Genomic DNA, 18,153 nt, shown 5'->3' on the forward strand with positions numbered 1-18,153 from the left:
ATTATTTTTAATTTAAAGGCTGACATGAAGATATAATAAAGAATTTTAGCAAATATAAAAATCTCTAAAATGTATACTTATACTAGACAATACTTTAAAGTCTAGCTTATTTCTCATATTTCAATGCTACAAGTACTTTATCAATTTTATCTATCAACTTTCGATCAATGTTTTGAAAAAATATTGTTTGAAAGTCATAATGATGAAGCATTAATTTTACAATTTTTTTTGCATACATTCTGTAAAAAACATATTTTATTTATATTAATAAATTAATGTTTGTAAGTAAACAGCCAAGTTCAATCAATGAGGAATATAAAATTTTGTACCTTGCTTCCAAATTGTTATCAATTAGATATTTTCCGCTAATTTGACAAATGTTTTTACGAGAACTTTTCAGATTGGGGTTAGTTAACAATGAATTGACGCCAATTTTATTAACAAGATTATAAATCAAAAAACTCACAGTTGATCGAATATTCCCATTTCTATTTCTAATATTATTTTAATAAAAATTAAAAATATGTATACATATTATATTATAATTAAATTTGCAATACTTTTTATTTACCCAGCGCCATTTTCGCTTGCCAGGACCTTGATGCAAATTGATGATGGTAAATAATTAACCATGACCTCTAAAGCTCTTCTAGCGTCGTACTTGATCCCTTTATTATTATGAGCACTTTTCAAAAGTAGCATTGCAACTAATTCATCAAATCCAGGACTTTGCATGCATTGAATTGTTTTAAATAATTCCATGGCCACTTGACATGCCGTTCTAACAATTTGCGGCCTCATATTTCTCATTAAGCTACATTACCACATTATAAATCAAATACACAAAGAAATTTTAGATTATCCTCTATTAATTAAAAATGGACCTGCATAATGTCCTGCTTATTAAAGGCATGTGTGGATCGAGTAGTTCTGGTTGATATCTCGATATTTGCATAATATTTATGACTGCCGGCGTACTAGATTGCCACTGATCCGATTTTAAACTTTGTAAAGATATCTTTAATACTTCCACAGGATTATCAAATTGTTCCGGCACGCCCAGAAAATCTTGCTCCAGCAATAGTGTATAATCGCCCGTGGCAGTTTCGTCATTATGTATCAAATCTCTACCTTGAGTCGTCAAAATTCTTTCAGTCAAGCGAAGTATTTGAAATTCTCTGGCTTACCTTGATCTTTGCACATGCTGCAAACAGGCTTGCTTACGTTACAGTGACTCGTCATTTTTCTTTTAAAAGTAAAATTGGTAATTAATAATTTATATACTGTCAGAATATTGCAAAGTTATCAGTGAAACAATAAACGAGAGTTGTTATTTTTTGACAGTCAGCAGCGTGCAGTATTACAAAAATATAAGAGCATCTAGAAATGTCTAACTTATACATTCAAGTTATATAAGGTTGTATACAAATAAAATACTAATCGTTTGAAAATAATTCTCTTATAATTCAATTATCTACAAGTTAATTGAGAGTTTTGGAGCTGACATTATAAAAACGCCGGTATGATAATTATATCTATCCTAATGGACGTTCGAAGTTCAATGGTCGTTTCAGCTTTAGAGAAATAAGGAAAGCTGGACCAATCTAACGATTGTGAAAAATCGTGGTCTCTGTGTTGTTTTTGTCTCTCAACTTTAGGGACCAGATTACAGTAATTCTACGAATGGAAAATACATATTTCAGTCTCATTTGCCATAAACGTTCATGAAACATTACTAGCAAACTTGTGATCGATTATTTGTGCCCTTATCTTCCTAGGAATTTCAAGGACTTTCCACAAATAAACAAACATTTTCATTAGAACGTCAATCAGTTTGAAAGTTTGAAATATCCCGTTTCTTCTATACGGTTCGCTCAGTTCCCGAATTTTTATTGATCATTTTATCCAAGTCCTTACGAGCCCCCGCCGCACATTTCTTCACCTTGACGTGGTCCCTTCAAATCCAACAAGATTCTTCATCGATTGAACAATTTCAGTAAAACGAATGTTTTTCATATTGTTAAATAACTGATAAATTATTTATCACGATAATTCGCTTCTGCTAAGAGCTATATTATGATCCCACTGATCGCAATGTATTGAACACTGATGATAAGATACAGCGCTGGCGTGACCAGATCTGCCGGAAGTCATGGGAATACCTTCTTCCCACATATCTTTTACAGGGTCATAGATTTCCACTATATTCAAAAACTCTGTGCCATCATATCCTCCTAAAATCGTAAATGTCTTTTTAAATAAATTTTTGCTTCTAATTTAACGATGAGAATTATAGCTTACCCATTGCATATAATTTGCCATCGAGTACAGTAACGCTAAGAGCACTTCGCGATATTGAAACGCTGCTCACAAATTCCCAGGAATCATGTTCGGTATCGTATCGTTCCACTGAATTTAATTGACTATTACCATCGTACCCACCAATCACATAAATATATTGACCCAAACTTGCCACCCCAGCTCCTGAACGAGAACTTTTCATCGGAGATACCATAGTCCACTCATCATTCTCAGGATGATAACATTCTACCGAATTAAGTCTGTTTTCGCCATCGAATCCTCCAATCGCATAAAGCAGTCTATTGAAAGAAAAAGTAAAATTCTTTTTATGTTTTAATTAAATTTAAGTAAAGTTTGTAGCTTTAGGTACCTATTGACAACAGCTACACCAACTCCTAATCGTTTAACGTGCATAGACTTTACATTCGTCCAGATGTCCTGGTCAGGATCATAACATTCGACACTATTATGGTATTCTGCTCCTGCACTTCCTCCAACAGCATACAACAAACCATCCATAACAGCTACTCCCACTCGATGTCTTGGAACCGACATAGGACTACATGCACGCCATTGATCCGTAATGGGATTATACCTATCCACCCAGTCACTATCATATCTAGAATGTAGATACTTTTGAAAAATCATTTTATTAGGGATTGTAGGATTTTCTATGGACTGTCATAAAATAAAAGTTAAAGCAATGTTATAACTAACCTACTACCAGGGCAATTATTTCTACCACCAACAATATAGAACATGCCCTTTAAAAAAGCTCCACCTAGGCCAGACCTTGGTACACTAAGCTTATTATGTTGCGTCCAAGTTTTGTCATCAACATTATAACCTTCAAGGATATCCAAAGAATGTTTCAAAAATCCACCTGCTATATAGATTTGCCTAGGAGTGTTTGGAGTTCTTTCCTTCACCAATGGTTTCTTATGTAGTGTTAAATCTTTAAATATTTGGGCTAAATATTCTCTGCATGCTGGCACTTTTTTCAAAATATCACAGTTCTTCATCTGTTCACGTAGAAAATTTGGTGTAAGATATTGACACCTTACTGCATGTAAAATGTGCTCCATTTTGGGTCCTCTTGCCTCTTCATTATATTTCACCCATTTTAGCACTGCTGTATAAACTTCTCTTTCATCTTGCACATTCAATTCATCTTTCCTTACTAAAGACACTAATTGTATAGCTGATAATTGTAAGAACTCTTCTTCTTGGCAAATTTGATTGAAATGTTGAAGGATAAATTGATTTGCTTTGTGATTCAAGTTATGACAACCATGCTGCTCAGCAAAGTTAGCTATTCCTATCGCATTTGTGGGATCTAATTGCTTTTCTAGAAACACGCAGCAGGCATCAATAACATTGGTTACCTGAGTATAAGAAATTATAGAAGATTAAGAATGAAATGGAAAATAAATAAATATTTATTTACAGTTATAATTTACCTGGAACATGGTAGCTGCCGATAAAAGTGAACATACTGTTATTTCTGTAACAGTTATTTGGCCAGTATATATAAAATACATTAAACGGGCCATTGCAGTAGGACATACCCCTTGTAATTTTACTCTACTCATTTCACATTCCTTTAGACCACCAGTGAACATAGCCTAGAATAAATAATATAAACTCAGTAAAAAAAAAAGGAAAAATTAAAATTTTCAGTGAAATTTATAATGGATAGTTACTTTAAAGTATGGACTAGCCGCAGCCAGAATGACTTTGTGTGCATGAAATAATTCGGATCCCACCTCCAAGATAACATCAGTGAGCATATGATGACTTCGCATCATAAACATCATTTTCATAACCTCCTTGACATAACTTGCCATACAAAAAGTTGTGTCACTGTAATCCCCATTCTTATCCATGGTTATCGTATCCTGCCAATTCTTTTCTTCCCCATGCTCCATTCTTGCTTTACATCTAGGTTTATTTCGGACACAATGGGGCCCTTTGTTTGATTGACAACCTTCTTCGCCATCCATTAAAAAATACTAAAAATCACATATATCAAATGAATTGAATATTCCCAACAATAATATACACAACAAGAAAGGATTGAACAAAGGATAAACAATCAATTTACAATTGAATTGCTTTGAATTATTCTGAAGAAGTATTGTAATAACAGCTGACAGAAATTTCTTGTTTATCATGGAATTAAGAGGAAAAAATAGATTACAGTGAAGGATGGAAGCTGTGCAGTTAGTGATAAGTCTGTCAGTAAGGGTACGGATTTTCTTTAAAACAAAGCGCACACATGCGATATGTAATATTATATATGTGTGTCCGTATATAAACTCACCTAAATTACTTGTAAAGTCTTCAGTAGAGAAACTTTTGGCTTTAAAAGAGTCAGGGAAGGAAAGAAATCTCGGGTAATAACCTAGCAATCATGTTTCCAAGTCTCATTGATGTATCACGATGACGCAGGATTAGGCGTGGACGGATAGATGCGGTGTCACTAGTTTCACGTCAAGCTGATTAGCATTAACACGTGCTTATGGCATTTACAGGAGGGGCCTTTCGAACGATATGCGATGAAAATTTGTTCCCAACAGTGTCAGTAATTGTAATTTCGAATGGTGCACATGCGTGAAGTGAGTTGTAAACACATGACTACAAAAATGAATGCCATTCGTTTCGTAAATTGAGGATCTCCTTTGCTTTTGGTGCAGAGCTGAATCGTATTGGAGTGGTGTGGAGAGTGGAGAGCGGAGACAGCGGAGTATGAAAATGAAACGCAGTGAAACAGCAATCGTGACCGTAGATGACTTGCAAGTTCCCCAACACTGCTCCAGTTGGCATTTACTGACTTTTTTACGAGTCTCCCGTTATCGCACCGAAATCTTAAACCCCCTCTCCCCTCTTTCTCCCAAAAGGGAATTCTTACTTATCATGACGATAAAATTTCATGACCGTTGGCCGATCATCTAGCTAGCTAGTATTTGATCCTCGCATTATCTCTCTTATATCCTCCCTCTTATCGCAACAAAATCACACTGCATTTTTTTCTAATAATAGCATTTCACGACAGTATTTTTTGTTAAGTACATCCTGCAATCTAACCGAGTGGAAACTGTTCTAACGTCGTTTGAATGCTATTGGGATTTGACTAAAACAAAAATATATCTATATCTTTTTCTGACTTGGATTGAATCGCTACGCAAAGTTCAGTTGAGAGTAAAATACATGTCAAAAGCATAAAACTTTTCTTGCATTAGTTATTCTAGATGGTTCACAGATATTTTTTTTCTTGCAATTTCAGTAGTTCAGTTTAGTAACTCTTACTGACAAATTTCGGTATCATTAGGTTAAAGTTAGCGACAAATACAGGTATGTGTAACGAAAAAATATATGTATAAAGTTTTCATTCCTTATATTGATAGCGAAAATTTATGTTAAAGTTACAGAATACGGGGTTAGATTTCGATAGATGACCCTCAGATACATCGGGAGCTTGTAATGGGGCTTTTGGATATTACAAGCTTCAATTAATTTATGGCTGTATTCACAGACGAAATATAAGTTTCAGTGACCCTCAAAATTTGTAATTGGTGCAACATATACTCTAGCTTTGAGGGCCCCTTGAATGTCGAGGACAGTCTACGTGAGTGTATACGTTATACGCGCTGGCTCAGTAAAGGCCTTCACAAAATTTGTAAGACATAGAAATACGCGAATAAAAAATGCGATTGATTTTGATCTCTTCTCGCTTTATCGAAGAATTCCATTGGTCAGCCGTAACAGCAAAAAGATTTGCGAAGGTGGGATGACTTGCACACTGGAATTTAGTGAGACTTTTTACGCTCTTGGATAATTTATAATCACGAGGTTTGAAAAACGAGAGACCTGCGCGTTCAGTTACAAAAGACAATGACACTGATGACTTGCAAAAGCAAATAAATAAATTGTATAGGTCGATCGACGATTAATAGATGACAGTGACCGTTCAATGGTGCTTTTATGACGATTCGTTACAAATTTTTCCCCATTCAGGCTTAACAAAAATCTTAAAAACTCTCGTTCTAACACCTATGTATATATCTATGGTTAAGTCCTCTAATAAGTATAATCATTTATAACATCTCTATTATTATTAATGATAGAAAAAAACTTATATAGGGCAAACTTATACATCTCAAAGGAGCGCTTACATCGGAGTAAAAAAAATACGCTTAAGGTCACCGTTATCTATATTTTAAGGTCGTTAATGTGTTTTAAATTATACCCCCCTCATCCTCCCCCAGCGCACTTTTTATTTGCATATTCGGGTAGCCGATTTTAAGAGCTTTTCAGACTCTCTTTTAATTTTTCCATTTCATCCAGTGTGAAATATTTCAATTTGACATAGCATATGTGTGTTTGGCTGAAGTAGTACGTGTTGTCGATATACTACGCGCGACACGCACGTATAGTCACTCATCTATACGTATATATTTAAATCGAATTATCTCATAAACAACTGCGGGTAAAATGAAAAACAAAAAAAAACACGGTTTTAGAAAGCTCTTGAAACAAGCTACAAGATTATGCAATAAAAAATGGGAATAGAATTTGAATAAAAAATCAATGACCTTGAAATGTAAAAACGGTGATATCGAGCATATATATTTTTACGTAACTACGAACGCCCAAGCTACGTAAGTTTATCCTGCATAATTGTTTTCTGTCAATAATAAAAAGAGAGGCATTTTAGATGACCATACTTGCTGAAACAATCTCTATATGTATATATAAGCTTGCTCTCAGCTCTTATCACGCTTCGTACAAATTTCATATCGCTTTCACGTCTGGTTTTAAAAGTAAGATAATAATACGACAGTCTTTAACCATAGCTGATATAAATTCCTAATTGTTTCCTGATAAACATCCATATTGCTTTATACTTGGTTTTTAGCTCTTCCCTTTTTGTGCCATAACATAACACATGATGCAACGAGTTAGGACAGAATTGATTAATACCATTTCTCAATAATTATCAGCCTATCGAGAGAATTAATACTCTCGATTTTTTCCTCCATATACCGGAGTTTAAATATTTTCCTCCTGCTAAGTATACGGATAAACAATTTCCTCGAATCAGCAATTCCCTCCAGTTTTAATAACGCGCATCATTCTTGAATAGTTTTCTTTGACATCGACAAATAGAAGCTTAGCAGCAAATAGTGATGTTACATTTTTCAACGAGTTGTTAATTGCAATGTGGATTACGTGTGAGGTTGGGAATAGTAAAGTTAATAATTTTTTTGCGCAAATCATTCGAGCAAATAACCTCGAGGTGCGACGCGATCGTGCAAGGTCAGTGAAGAAAAATACGTGTTTTTGAGACAATATATTTATTTCTTAATAATACGGAGTTTTCATCAACAATAACAGTGTAGTAGTAGGCGTAACAAGAGAGACGAGGTAGGTTGCGATGAACCTTACCTAATACCGTACGCCAACAAGTCACCGCGATAACAGGATCTGTTCAATGACGTAGCATGTGTTTTCCTGATTTCATCATTATGACCAGCGAAGAAGATATCAACTATAAAGCCATGTAGATGATCCTGTAATCAATTAGCACCAAGGCAAAAGCAATCAACATCGCCAAATCAATGTTCCTGCACACAACTCAGTTTTAATCCCTGATACGACCCCCTTTCCTTCAGAAATTCCACAAGTCTGTCGGTATCTTCAAGAAAAAGTATTCTTTTGTTGTTCTTCCCGAATAATCTATAAAAACAGCGTAGAACAACAAAGAATCTCGAGAGAAGTGCGAAATTCTTCGATAGCTCTTTTCCAAACGAGATAAATCAATATTGGTGCTCAAGTTGTCCGCTTTCTGGTTTTAGCTGGAACTTTGACCTCGCGATGGGTGAATTATTTGCCCTGCGACGATTCTCGAAGATTTTCGCGCGCGTCTCTCGTATTTGAAAAGGGGGAGGGGAGTGGGAGGGGGTGGTTTGTCCCCCAACGCGAAAATATTCAAGAATCGGGGGGCCGGCGATGTTGATGTTGGTGATTATGGCACTGGATTTATAGGGAGTTTACAAATCCATGATCAATTGGCCTATAAAACGTGTCGGTATAGTTTATTTCATTGGTGCATTCGATTCTCGAGTGAAAATGAACAAGCGCGCAATAATAAAATAGTTCGGCGGCTCCACCGCTCACCCTTTTCTCTGATTTTTTTCTCTCCAGCATCTCTCTCTTTCTCTCTTTTCCTGTCTTCTCTTCTTTTTTCGGATGCAAAGTTAGCAGCGCAGCGCGCGTCTTGTTATTCGCGTTCGTTCGTATTTCAAAAATATTAGTTTCAAGGATTAAAAATCGATTGTTGCCGGTCGGCGAACAACGCAAGAGACATAACATTATTTTACGTCTTATATGTAGATTTTACGTTCATTAAAAATTTATATGGCCTAGCAGGGGCTAGCACATTATATTAAAAAGGCTATGCAGGCACCAAGCAATCCAACTAATCCAAGAACGTAAACAAACTGATGACAACAAGGGAGACTCGAATTCTGAGAACAGTCGCAATGTGCCTGAGCCCCTATCTCCCCTCTTCGTTGTCGCAAAGAAACAGAGTGAGTAGACAGAAACGACAAATTTTGTTTACACCGCAGTAAACAAATTGAATTCACTGTCTTTTTTTTTCATCAATGTGATTAAATGACGATCGCGATGATAAATTTGTTTCCACATTAGATCGGTAAGGATTACTTGGCGCGTAATAGCTTTGATTGTTGGATAACATTGAATAATGATACTATATGGTAGGATTGTAAAATCAACGTAATTGTTGTTCAAATTATGGCAGTGCTTCGTAGAGTAGAATAATCTTATTGCCACTTGCAAACGAATAATCAATATAAGATACAATAGAGGTAATAACGATATTTTCTACCTTTATCTCCCCTTAACGAAATAATCGCTTCATCATTCCGCCTGAAGCTTCCGTTTCACTGTCTTTCTTTCAACGCACAGTTAAGCTACTTTTTTTTAAAGAATTATAGAACATTGAATGGACAATAACATTCAGTGTTATTTAAATCTTTCTTTTTACAATAAAACTGCAGCAGTTTAACCTTTCTTATTTTCTTTATACGCTATATTGTGTTACGTGTTTCTTATTATTTGTTTCGAGTCTTTATCGTAGCTGTTGTTGTTGCTACAACTGTATTTTTCTGTGCAGGCCTATACATAAGAAGATTTTGGATTATACTGCTAGATTAAGGAATTATGTGTGATATTAAAATTTGAAGAAGACAAGAGAGGAACACTGGATGATCATAGATGAGAATTCGTAGTTTGGCAAGAATGGTTAAGATTCTTCTCTGCGGTACGCCGGTACATGCGTAGTCTGATAGGCCGTTTTGTGGCTCGAAGCAGTGGAAGAATGAAAAAGGCTACTAGTACTCCTCTTTCTCTCTGAGGATAATCGCTCGAGATATACAATAATGTAAAAGGAATATTCTTAGTCCATCCTTTCATTTGAAAAGAGAAAGAAACCGATGGAAGTAGAGAGTATCGTTCGAAGAATAACGAGGGCAGCAATGACAGGGTGATCTTATTAGAAACAATGAAGATGGAAAAAATCCAGGTCGACCTCATTATTGTTTTCAATGAGAGGAGGTTGCGTCAAAGATGGACTATGAATATGGGCCCTTGAGTATTTAACTTCTGAATTAAACGAAATCGGTCAAGTATGAGCTCTCCAAACTTATATCTCTTGGCGCGTTAACATCGTGAACAGGCTCTTGTTGGCGCACAAAGAAGTAGGGGGCTCGGCCGTCAATTTAGCACAAAAGTGCTTGTGTTCCAGGTATCCAATAGAAGACACATATTTACAAGGACTTTCATATAGTATATAAACTGGAGCGTCCCATATTTAGCAATGTATCAACGGATAAATATAGAGAGCTCTCACATTTTTTTTTGTTTCTATTTGCTTTTTTATATCTGTTGCCTGTGTTATTCCTCCCGGGCTCCCTCATGGGCTAAATCATCGGTAGAACCCACCTGGCCAGAAAATTACAGCTAAAATTAGGTTGATAAGTCTATGTTTGATTTCGTTAGGCTCGGGTGACTCTAGTATGGCCCCCTATAAATTGTATTTTGATCGCTTAATTCGTGCAATGTTTCTCTATATAATATGATCATTTATTTTCTCCGTTTCTTTTTCTTTCCACATCGCGCCGAAAAGAATTCGAAAAGGAAATACCCGAATAGAGGGCATTTTGGGTATATAGTTTTGGTGTTGAAGAGATACGAAGAGTGCAGAGTGGCGAGACTTTCTTAATTATGTCACATGTGATTGGACTACCGCTTAATGTATGTATGTGTGTGTGCTTTTTACTCTTTTTAAATCGCTTAGGACACTTTCATCGATACCAGTCGTGTGTTATCAGCATTTCTTTGTTTACTTATACTCATTATAATATAATAATATACCAACAAAGACTCGACTAGCGAATTAAACTTTCATACCGAACGCCGTTTCGACGTTCCATCGTCGGCCAGGACGCACCGGCACGTCCAAACACACATATTTCTCTCTCTTTCTCCTCCTTCCCTCTCTTCTCCCCGACGGTGGAGCGTCGATTATCTCAAATTTGACGACGTTCAACTTTTCAAAATAACTCGCAGTTTACATCCACGACGATCTACCGCTTATTAAAACTTTCGAGAATTCAATAAGAGTTTTTTTTGTTGTTATTTATTTAGTTCAATATAGACACTAACGAGAAACTATGAAACTAAATTACTATCCCCTATGCAATATAATATAGTGAAATAGTCAAGTACGATAATGCTAGTTAAGTGGGCGGATGCGACTACTCCTAAGGCCTCGCTCATCAATCAATTAAAATTAATTGTTTAATTTAGTCCCATACATACACAGTCTAACAGCCTAAGTCGAATAATAGGATTAAACAAGTGCGCCGCTTACAATCGATCGATAGGATCCTCCGGATCGTCTTCGTTGCTGCGTCTCGATGTGCAAGACTTCCCTTTCCTGTACCAATTAATTCAGGAAAGATTTTGAAGACTGACAGTACCCTTTCCCAAACAATCAAAAATTACAATTTTCTACAACGATCAATGAAAACTTACTTTTCGCTTAGCTTTTTGCATGCCAATTGGAGAAACATAAATAGTCGTACAAGCTATGGTGTTTTCTATAAAAATTGATCGTTTGGAAAGGAGACTACCGTTCCATGATCCACCAATAAATACGAGGCTTCGACGACGGTACAACTTGACAAATAACAATTTATCTCAATTCCAAGGATGTTTCGTTAGCAATTCCTGAATGGTTATTCCTTTATCAGTCTAAATTGCGAGGATTCGACGCTGCAAAGTACTGAACGTATCGCGCATCATAAATACCGAAAAATATCACTTCCCTTCCTCTCATTAACTTGAAACTTTATAAAGTTTCATCGAATCCCTTTTACGCGCGGTACGAAAAAATTCTCTTACATGACGTAAGCTTTAATTCCTCTAATAAGATGCTTGTCCTTTTCTTTCTCTTTCTCTCTTCTTTCCCTTTCTTTCACTATTTCCCTTTCAATAGGCGCAATAATTATAAAATATTACGCATATCGCAGTACTTAAGTGGTCATTCTACGCCGAAAGTCCTTCGGGCGAGTCTCCCTTTTCACAAATTGCAGATTTATTAAAGTTGTTTGGCAGTTGTGCACAGTCCGACTCATCAAAAAAACATTATTACCACCACGTTACCATTCTCTTAATCACAATGGAAATATTTTTCTCTTCTTTCTCTTTCCAGCAAAATTGGCACCTAACGTTCACTAATAATATCGATGTACGCTTCTTATTTTACATTGGCACAAATAGGTGTGTATCGTGAAAATACGTAAAAACCTCGAGGGATAAAACTATTGAAAATTTTGTATGAAAGAAACCGCGTGTACAAGAGGGTTGCGTATATGTGCGTATATGAGTATTCTTACGTGTGATTTGCGTGTTTCGTAAAATAGCGTGGTTGTAAAATTATGATACAAAGAGCGCGTGCAGCCCCTAACAATAAAAAGAGAGAGACTCACGGTCAGAGACTAACGGTTAATGTAGAGGTTTTTTTTAAATGCCAACAAGAAAATATTTAAGTATTCGTGTTTGTGTGTGTGTCTGTGTGTACGTGTGCTACTTATTTAAGACATTCTCTACTAAAGTTTATAGCACTTTTTATATCAATATATCCTATATTATCAATGTAACAACATATGAACAATCGGAGGTACCTCCAATTCACGAGGAGGGATACTCCCAGTTACATCATCAAGGCTCCCTACAGTTTTCTTAAGTTCCTCGTTAAACTGCCAGATTTTAGCTACAAATTGACCTATAAATCTGATATTGCTTAAATCAATCAAAGCCCCTCAGAGGCAGCGATCCTTAAAACCTCTAGTCGTGAAAACTCCCTCGTCAGGCATTCTCGCTCGATCAAGGGGGATGAAGATCCCTATGATGAGCCCTGGCAGTAAGAATAGCCTTGAGCTCGGACTCCAGCTGCTTTTTGGTTCGATCGCTGACGGAACGACCGCCAATCACAGGCTGGGCGCTGAATCTCGGCGAAGGCAGATCCACCAGTTTCGAGGAGTCGCGATTTTCGTGGCTCCTGGCGCGTCTGATGGGCTTCTTCGAGGGTACTTCGTCGTCCTTACGCCTTTCCCTGCTGCTATGGTCGATGGAGAGAGATAAAGGGGCGCTGCCTTCCTGGTTCAACGTGTGCGTCGAACCCCTGCCAACGGCCTCGGACGATTTCGACAGGTCTATCGTCCCGGATCCCCATTCTCTGGACAATCTCCGGCCGACGATCGACGTACGTGGCGTTTCGCTCGGAGATAGCAATGGAGACTTGGTGGCTTGGTAGTTGGACGAAGTTTGTGGTGGTCGCAGCGTCGAGAATACCGGGAAGGACTGACCCCGTTTAGCGGGACTCCTGGAGCTTCTAGGAGTAGTGGCGCTCGTCGCGTTATCTCCTAGAATCATGGGGCTATTGGCCAAAGATTCGCTCTTCGTTGGCGCAGATGGCCGCAGATTGGCGCTTCCCCCGAAACTCGAGCCTAGTTTTGGTGGTGGCGAACCACCATCTCCATGGCTCAAACGCCTCCCCACCGTTTCTAAGGGACTCCGGGCACGAAGATTTGTGCTACTCAACGTGTACTCCAAGGGTTTGCTACCGTCCAAATTAACCGGCGACAGACCCAATCGAGAGCTAGAAAGATTAGTCGAACTTCTCGATTTTTCCGAGCGCTTTGGACTGTGTAACATCAATGGACTTTTGCTTCTGCTCCTTTCCCGACCTTTCACACCCTTTTCGTCCTTCTTCTTCTCCTCATTTTTCTTCTCCTGCGACGGAGCATCGTTCTTCTCCTCCTGCTGCACTCTACAATTTTATTAACTACATTTTAACACCAAAAACATCATTTTTTTTTCTTCAATGTGTCCCCCAAATCTTATCACTTTACTCATCCCAATCATAATCTCATTTAATCCCTTCTTTTTTTCAATTACCTTCGTATCTCTTGTATCATTTCGAAGAATTGCGCTTTGCTTTTGCGCCTACGGCGCTGTTCGTGTTCCTTCTGAAATGTCGTGATACGTTATTGAAAGCTTACAATCATGAGTGGATATAGTTGAAGAAAGATACTCACTCTTTTGACGCTCTTCTGAAAGAGGGAAGCAATCTGTCCCTGTCTGACAGTGTGAACCAATTCCCTGGCAGCGTGGTGAGGCGAGACTAATTCTACGCAGTTGATGAATCTGTATAGTTTCTGTGAGAAAAACATGACATTCCTGCTCCTCCAGATGGAATCCTCCGGTCGATGCCGAAGTCTTGGCAAAGTATATTTGTAAAATAGGTGTTCTCCTGCCAAAATGATGCCACCCAGCAAGACACCCATGCCCAGCAAACAAAAAACACCGGCAACTGATGCTACTCCCAAAGGTCGAGGCTGACCTCCGCGTTCTCGTTCCAATCCTGCGTCCATTCCTCCATCTCGACCTCTGATACAGGGCAGACCCCCGTACCTGAAAAAATACATATTTTTCAATCAATTCATATCTGTGTAAAAACAATTTCAACTCTATCTTCAAAATAATCCCTCCTCGTTTCGCCTGAATGATTTTTTATTGGAATTAAAGTAGCTTTAACTACTGACCATTTTTCCTGCAAAATATCCAAAAGCCCATTGCTGGTATAGCTGGCAATAACTTTCGAGATGCTTTCCTTGAGGGGATGACCTTTCGTTAGGGCAACGGCGTAAGTATCCTCGTTAATGGAGTCTCCAATTTTTTGTAATCTACAACCATCGTCCGTTGCTCGATAATAATCTAAAATTGGAGTGTCAGCGATGAGTATATCCAAGGTACCATTCCTCAGCCTTTCCACCCCTTCCGCCACATTCGATAAGGAATATCGGGCCATGTGGGACCAGAGAATATCATTTGCCCTTTGCACATAATACTCTGCCGCTGATGCCCTCGGTGCTCCAACTCGTTGGGACAATAACTGCAATTTTTCAAGGATAAAGCTATTTATAGAAACTAAAATATGGAATAATTAATATCGAAGAAGTTGAATACTTACGCTCTTATCATGGTAATTATCAACAGCAGAATGGAAGAACAGTCCAGCGATCAAAGCAGCGATATTAGCAGTGTAGGATGCAACGAATATAACAGAGAAGCCCCCCCAGATGTTAATGAGAAACTTATTAGGCCAGGATTTTGGTGCTTTAAAGGCCACCAAGTGACCGCACAGTAGACCCCACATAACCCAGAGTGCTGAAGCGATAGAAAAATTCTTGCTTCGTTGTCTACCCCAAGGATTCAGTCCGAATGGACTGAACCATTCATAAATAGCGACCGCAATAGCCGTAAAATTTAACGAAGTAAAAACAGCAATCCACAATTCAGTGCTGAAGGGAAATAAGAAGGCAAAGAGTGGAATTTCTGATTTGACTCTTGATGCTGTAAGGAAGCTAACACCGCTGAAGAAATATGGAGTGGTGAAATCTACCACTTCAGCCCTATGAGTTGATACGCTCATCGGTGCGAAAGCCATTTGAGCTCTGCCGGAGGTCAATTCGCCCATAATTCCATTCCATGTTCCACTTGTACTGTTTCTTTTACCAAAGAGACCGTCTCTGGCTACGTAAAGATCAAACCTAAATCCTAGCTCTTTGGCAACCAGCGTTAGAAGATCTACGCTGAGCCCATAGCAACACATTATAGTACCTCCTTGCTGACAGGGAAGTCCTCTTAAGCAAAGACCTTCCTGAAGATGCGTTACCATTGTGAATGGTGGTGCTAGACCTGTTACTATTCTGTAAGCTGGCATTCCAATCTTCTCACCGCCTTCTTCTAGGTAAGCTGGAACAATTCCTCCTCCGGGCCAAATAATTGTATCTAAACGCACATCAGACCCCCCTCTGACTGAGCCAACTTTGGTCCATCTAAAATTATTAATTAAACTGTAACTTAACTCTCTTTGTTTTTTTATATTGTCTATTACCTTAGCTGAGTTTTATTTCCTGGAAATTTTACTGCCTGTAGATTCAATAAATGAAACTCTGTTTTGTCTTGGGACAACTGTTTCATAGATGCTCTAAGTTTCTTTGTTAAAATTCTGGATACATTCTCTCTGGCTTCGTTCTTTAAGAATTTAGCATTGGTAGGAGGGAAACATTCTGGTATAAAATATTCTTTTACTTGAGACTCTCTTAAGCGATTAAGCATTGGTTTGACTTCTAAAAATGTTTCATCTATTGCTTTGGACGTTTCTCTCAGCATTCTGGTTAGAATCACATCCGCATTGTCCACTTTTATACCTGCTGGCCTAAGAGCAAGCATGCCAACTGGCATAAAACTCTTTGAATTAATTTCTTTATCGAATGTCCTAATGTCCTCTTCGTCATCAAAATTATAAGTCTTATCTTCGCGTTTATTTACTGTTTTCTCGTTTCGCCACCTGTACTCTTGCAATCTATGAACGTCATTTGCTAAACTTGGCAATGAATTTAAAAGTAGACCACTATCTGGCATGTAATTGGTATTGCGTTCGATATTTTCTAATGGCGATGAATTTTCATTAATTGCGATTGGCGATTTAGGACGTTGAATCAAATGTGGATTGATAATATTAGGTTCATTGGGTCTTAATTCGGCTCTAAGATCTACCCACAGCCATAAATATCTTCCAGAGAGCATTTCAAATTTATTGGCAGCAGCAAGAATTCGTTTAGCATTGCTCAAATCACACCCCATTACAACCACTCCACCTGCACCTCCTTCTTCAGCAATTCTCCTTAGTCTCAGTCTCAGAGTTTTATCATTGGTTGGTAAATGTATTATCGCTCTTGGTATTAAATCTGGATGTTTTGGATGTAAAAGATGACTTATAGGAAGTAACGTGGTGTCAATGAGAAGTGTAAATGCATGCCAGTTGGCCCTATGCATCAATGCAGCTGCTGCTGCTCCTATTTCCCTTGAGCTTGCACCAACTCTACTTTCAAATTGTCCAAGATTTGCCTAGAAAAATAAAAAAAAAACTTTTAATGCAATAATTATACAATACTATCTAAACGATAAAAGTAAATCAATTAATACTGACCTGACGAATAAAATCTCTGTGAGTGAATGGCAACCATAAGGCTGGAAGATCTAGAGCAGCAGTGGCAGTGACAAGGAATCTAGCTGCCGATCCACCTCCAATAACAAGGCTGAGTAGTGTCTTGCCAGTTTCAATGTCCGTACAAAATTTATTAAGCAGTGAGAAGGGATAAGCCAAGGAATGGGTTAGTGGTGTCACTCTTGCTTCTACATATGAAACATCCATTTCAGCATGAGGAGACTCCAATCTTGCTTGCTCCCATGCTTTCTGGACATCGGCTTTTAATGGAGCTTGGGACTGAGTCAAACATATTACAACGTGCCATGGATAAGAAGATCTAACCCTTGCTTTGGTGGCTCTCGCTGACTTATCAGTTTCTGGCATACAAGACACTTGCAAGACTAGCACTCCCACCAACAGTAATGGCAAAATGCCTAGGCAGGAGCAGCTCATCTTTCCAAAATATCCCATATTTCTCTTCTTCGTACTTATAAGTTTAACTTTCTTTGCCTACATTGTTTGAATCAGGCTCTAGTCTATCGAATAATAAGGAAAATTATATTAATACCTTGTTTTTCTAACAATCCAATCTGCTTAACTAATATAATTCCATATCTTATATTGTATAATTGCAATAATGACACTGTCACAGCACCTCTCAACCATTATTCACAGATAATTACAACCAAAGAAAATTAATTGAGCATTAAACTAATAACACACTTTTAACATAAAAGATTAACAATATTAATTAATAGTAATGAATAAAGAAAAGAAAACGGAATAACATTCTCATTGCGTATTTATTTTCACCGTGGACGTCAGTCGATTTTTTTTTGGGAAGAAAGGAGTGGAACGTAGATATTTGTGAGATTTTTTATTAAGAGGGCGTGAAATATTTGGTTTGCAGATGAGAAAAGTGGATGACATAAAGTTTCGTGTGGTTAAAAATGAGAAAAATGTTAAAATAAAATCAAGGAGAGAGAGTACGAGGAGTGAACTACCTTTTGGTGAAGTGGATTGAACGTTTTGGCGGAGGTTTCAGGAGAGTCCGGAGATCCATCCCTTAGCCACCACATAATAGCTATCGATTACTTAAAGCTTTCACTTGTCATAAAATAATGTCAATTGGTCAGTGTGGAAGACAGGGACGAACCATCACTTGCCCTCTTTCAGTCCTACCCCGTGCGTAACAGCCATTT

The 18,153-nt window shown here is 37.8% G+C and overlaps 3 protein-coding genes across 3 annotated transcripts; all 3 read right to left on the reverse strand.

The window, feature by feature from the left end:
• Positions 1-3: 3 nt before the first annotated feature.
• LOC136782793 (TOG array regulator of axonemal microtubules protein 2-like) lies at positions 4-1,183 on the reverse strand (the record flags this gene model as incomplete). The annotated part of the gene is made up of 4 exons (XM_066742471.1): positions 4-239; positions 330-494; positions 572-814; positions 885-1,183. Coding segments are annotated over 4 exons (840 nt in total), but the record flags the coding sequence as incomplete, so codon positions are not given.
• Positions 1,049-5,342, reverse strand: Keap1 (kelch like ECH associated protein 1). The gene is made up of 7 exons (XM_066742468.1): positions 4,625-5,342; positions 4,005-4,313; positions 3,762-3,926; positions 3,019-3,686; positions 2,672-2,920; positions 2,302-2,600; positions 1,049-2,234 (listed from the first exon to the last, which is right to left on the reverse strand). Exons 2-7 carry the CDS (start codon positions 4,302-4,304, stop codon positions 2,044-2,046), a joined length of 1,872 nt encoding a protein of 623 aa, XP_066598565.1. The 5' UTR covers positions 4,305-4,313; positions 4,625-5,342; the 3' UTR covers positions 1,049-2,043.
• Positions 5,343-12,776: 7,434 nt separating this feature from the next.
• On the reverse strand, positions 12,777-18,139 carry LOC136782808 (uncharacterized). Its single transcript, XM_066742491.1, has 8 exons — positions 17,956-18,139; positions 16,952-17,487; positions 15,854-16,869; positions 14,927-15,794; positions 14,499-14,848; positions 13,992-14,367; positions 13,852-13,922; positions 12,777-13,723 (listed from the first exon to the last, which is right to left on the reverse strand). The coding sequence occupies exons 2-8, from the start codon at positions 17,420-17,422 to the stop codon at positions 12,778-12,780; spliced, it is 4,098 nt and encodes a 1,365-aa protein (XP_066598588.1). The 5' UTR covers positions 17,423-17,487; positions 17,956-18,139; the 3' UTR covers position 12,777.
• Between the last annotated feature and the right edge of the window lie 14 nt (positions 18,140-18,153).

This window comes from Prorops nasuta, unplaced genomic scaffold (assembly GCF_024137725.1).
Source record: "Prorops nasuta isolate Cenicafe-Biocafe unplaced genomic scaffold, Cenicafe_Pnas_1.2 PNAS00030, whole genome shotgun sequence".
Lineage (NCBI taxonomy): Eukaryota > Metazoa > Arthropoda > Insecta > Hymenoptera > Bethylidae > Prorops > Prorops nasuta.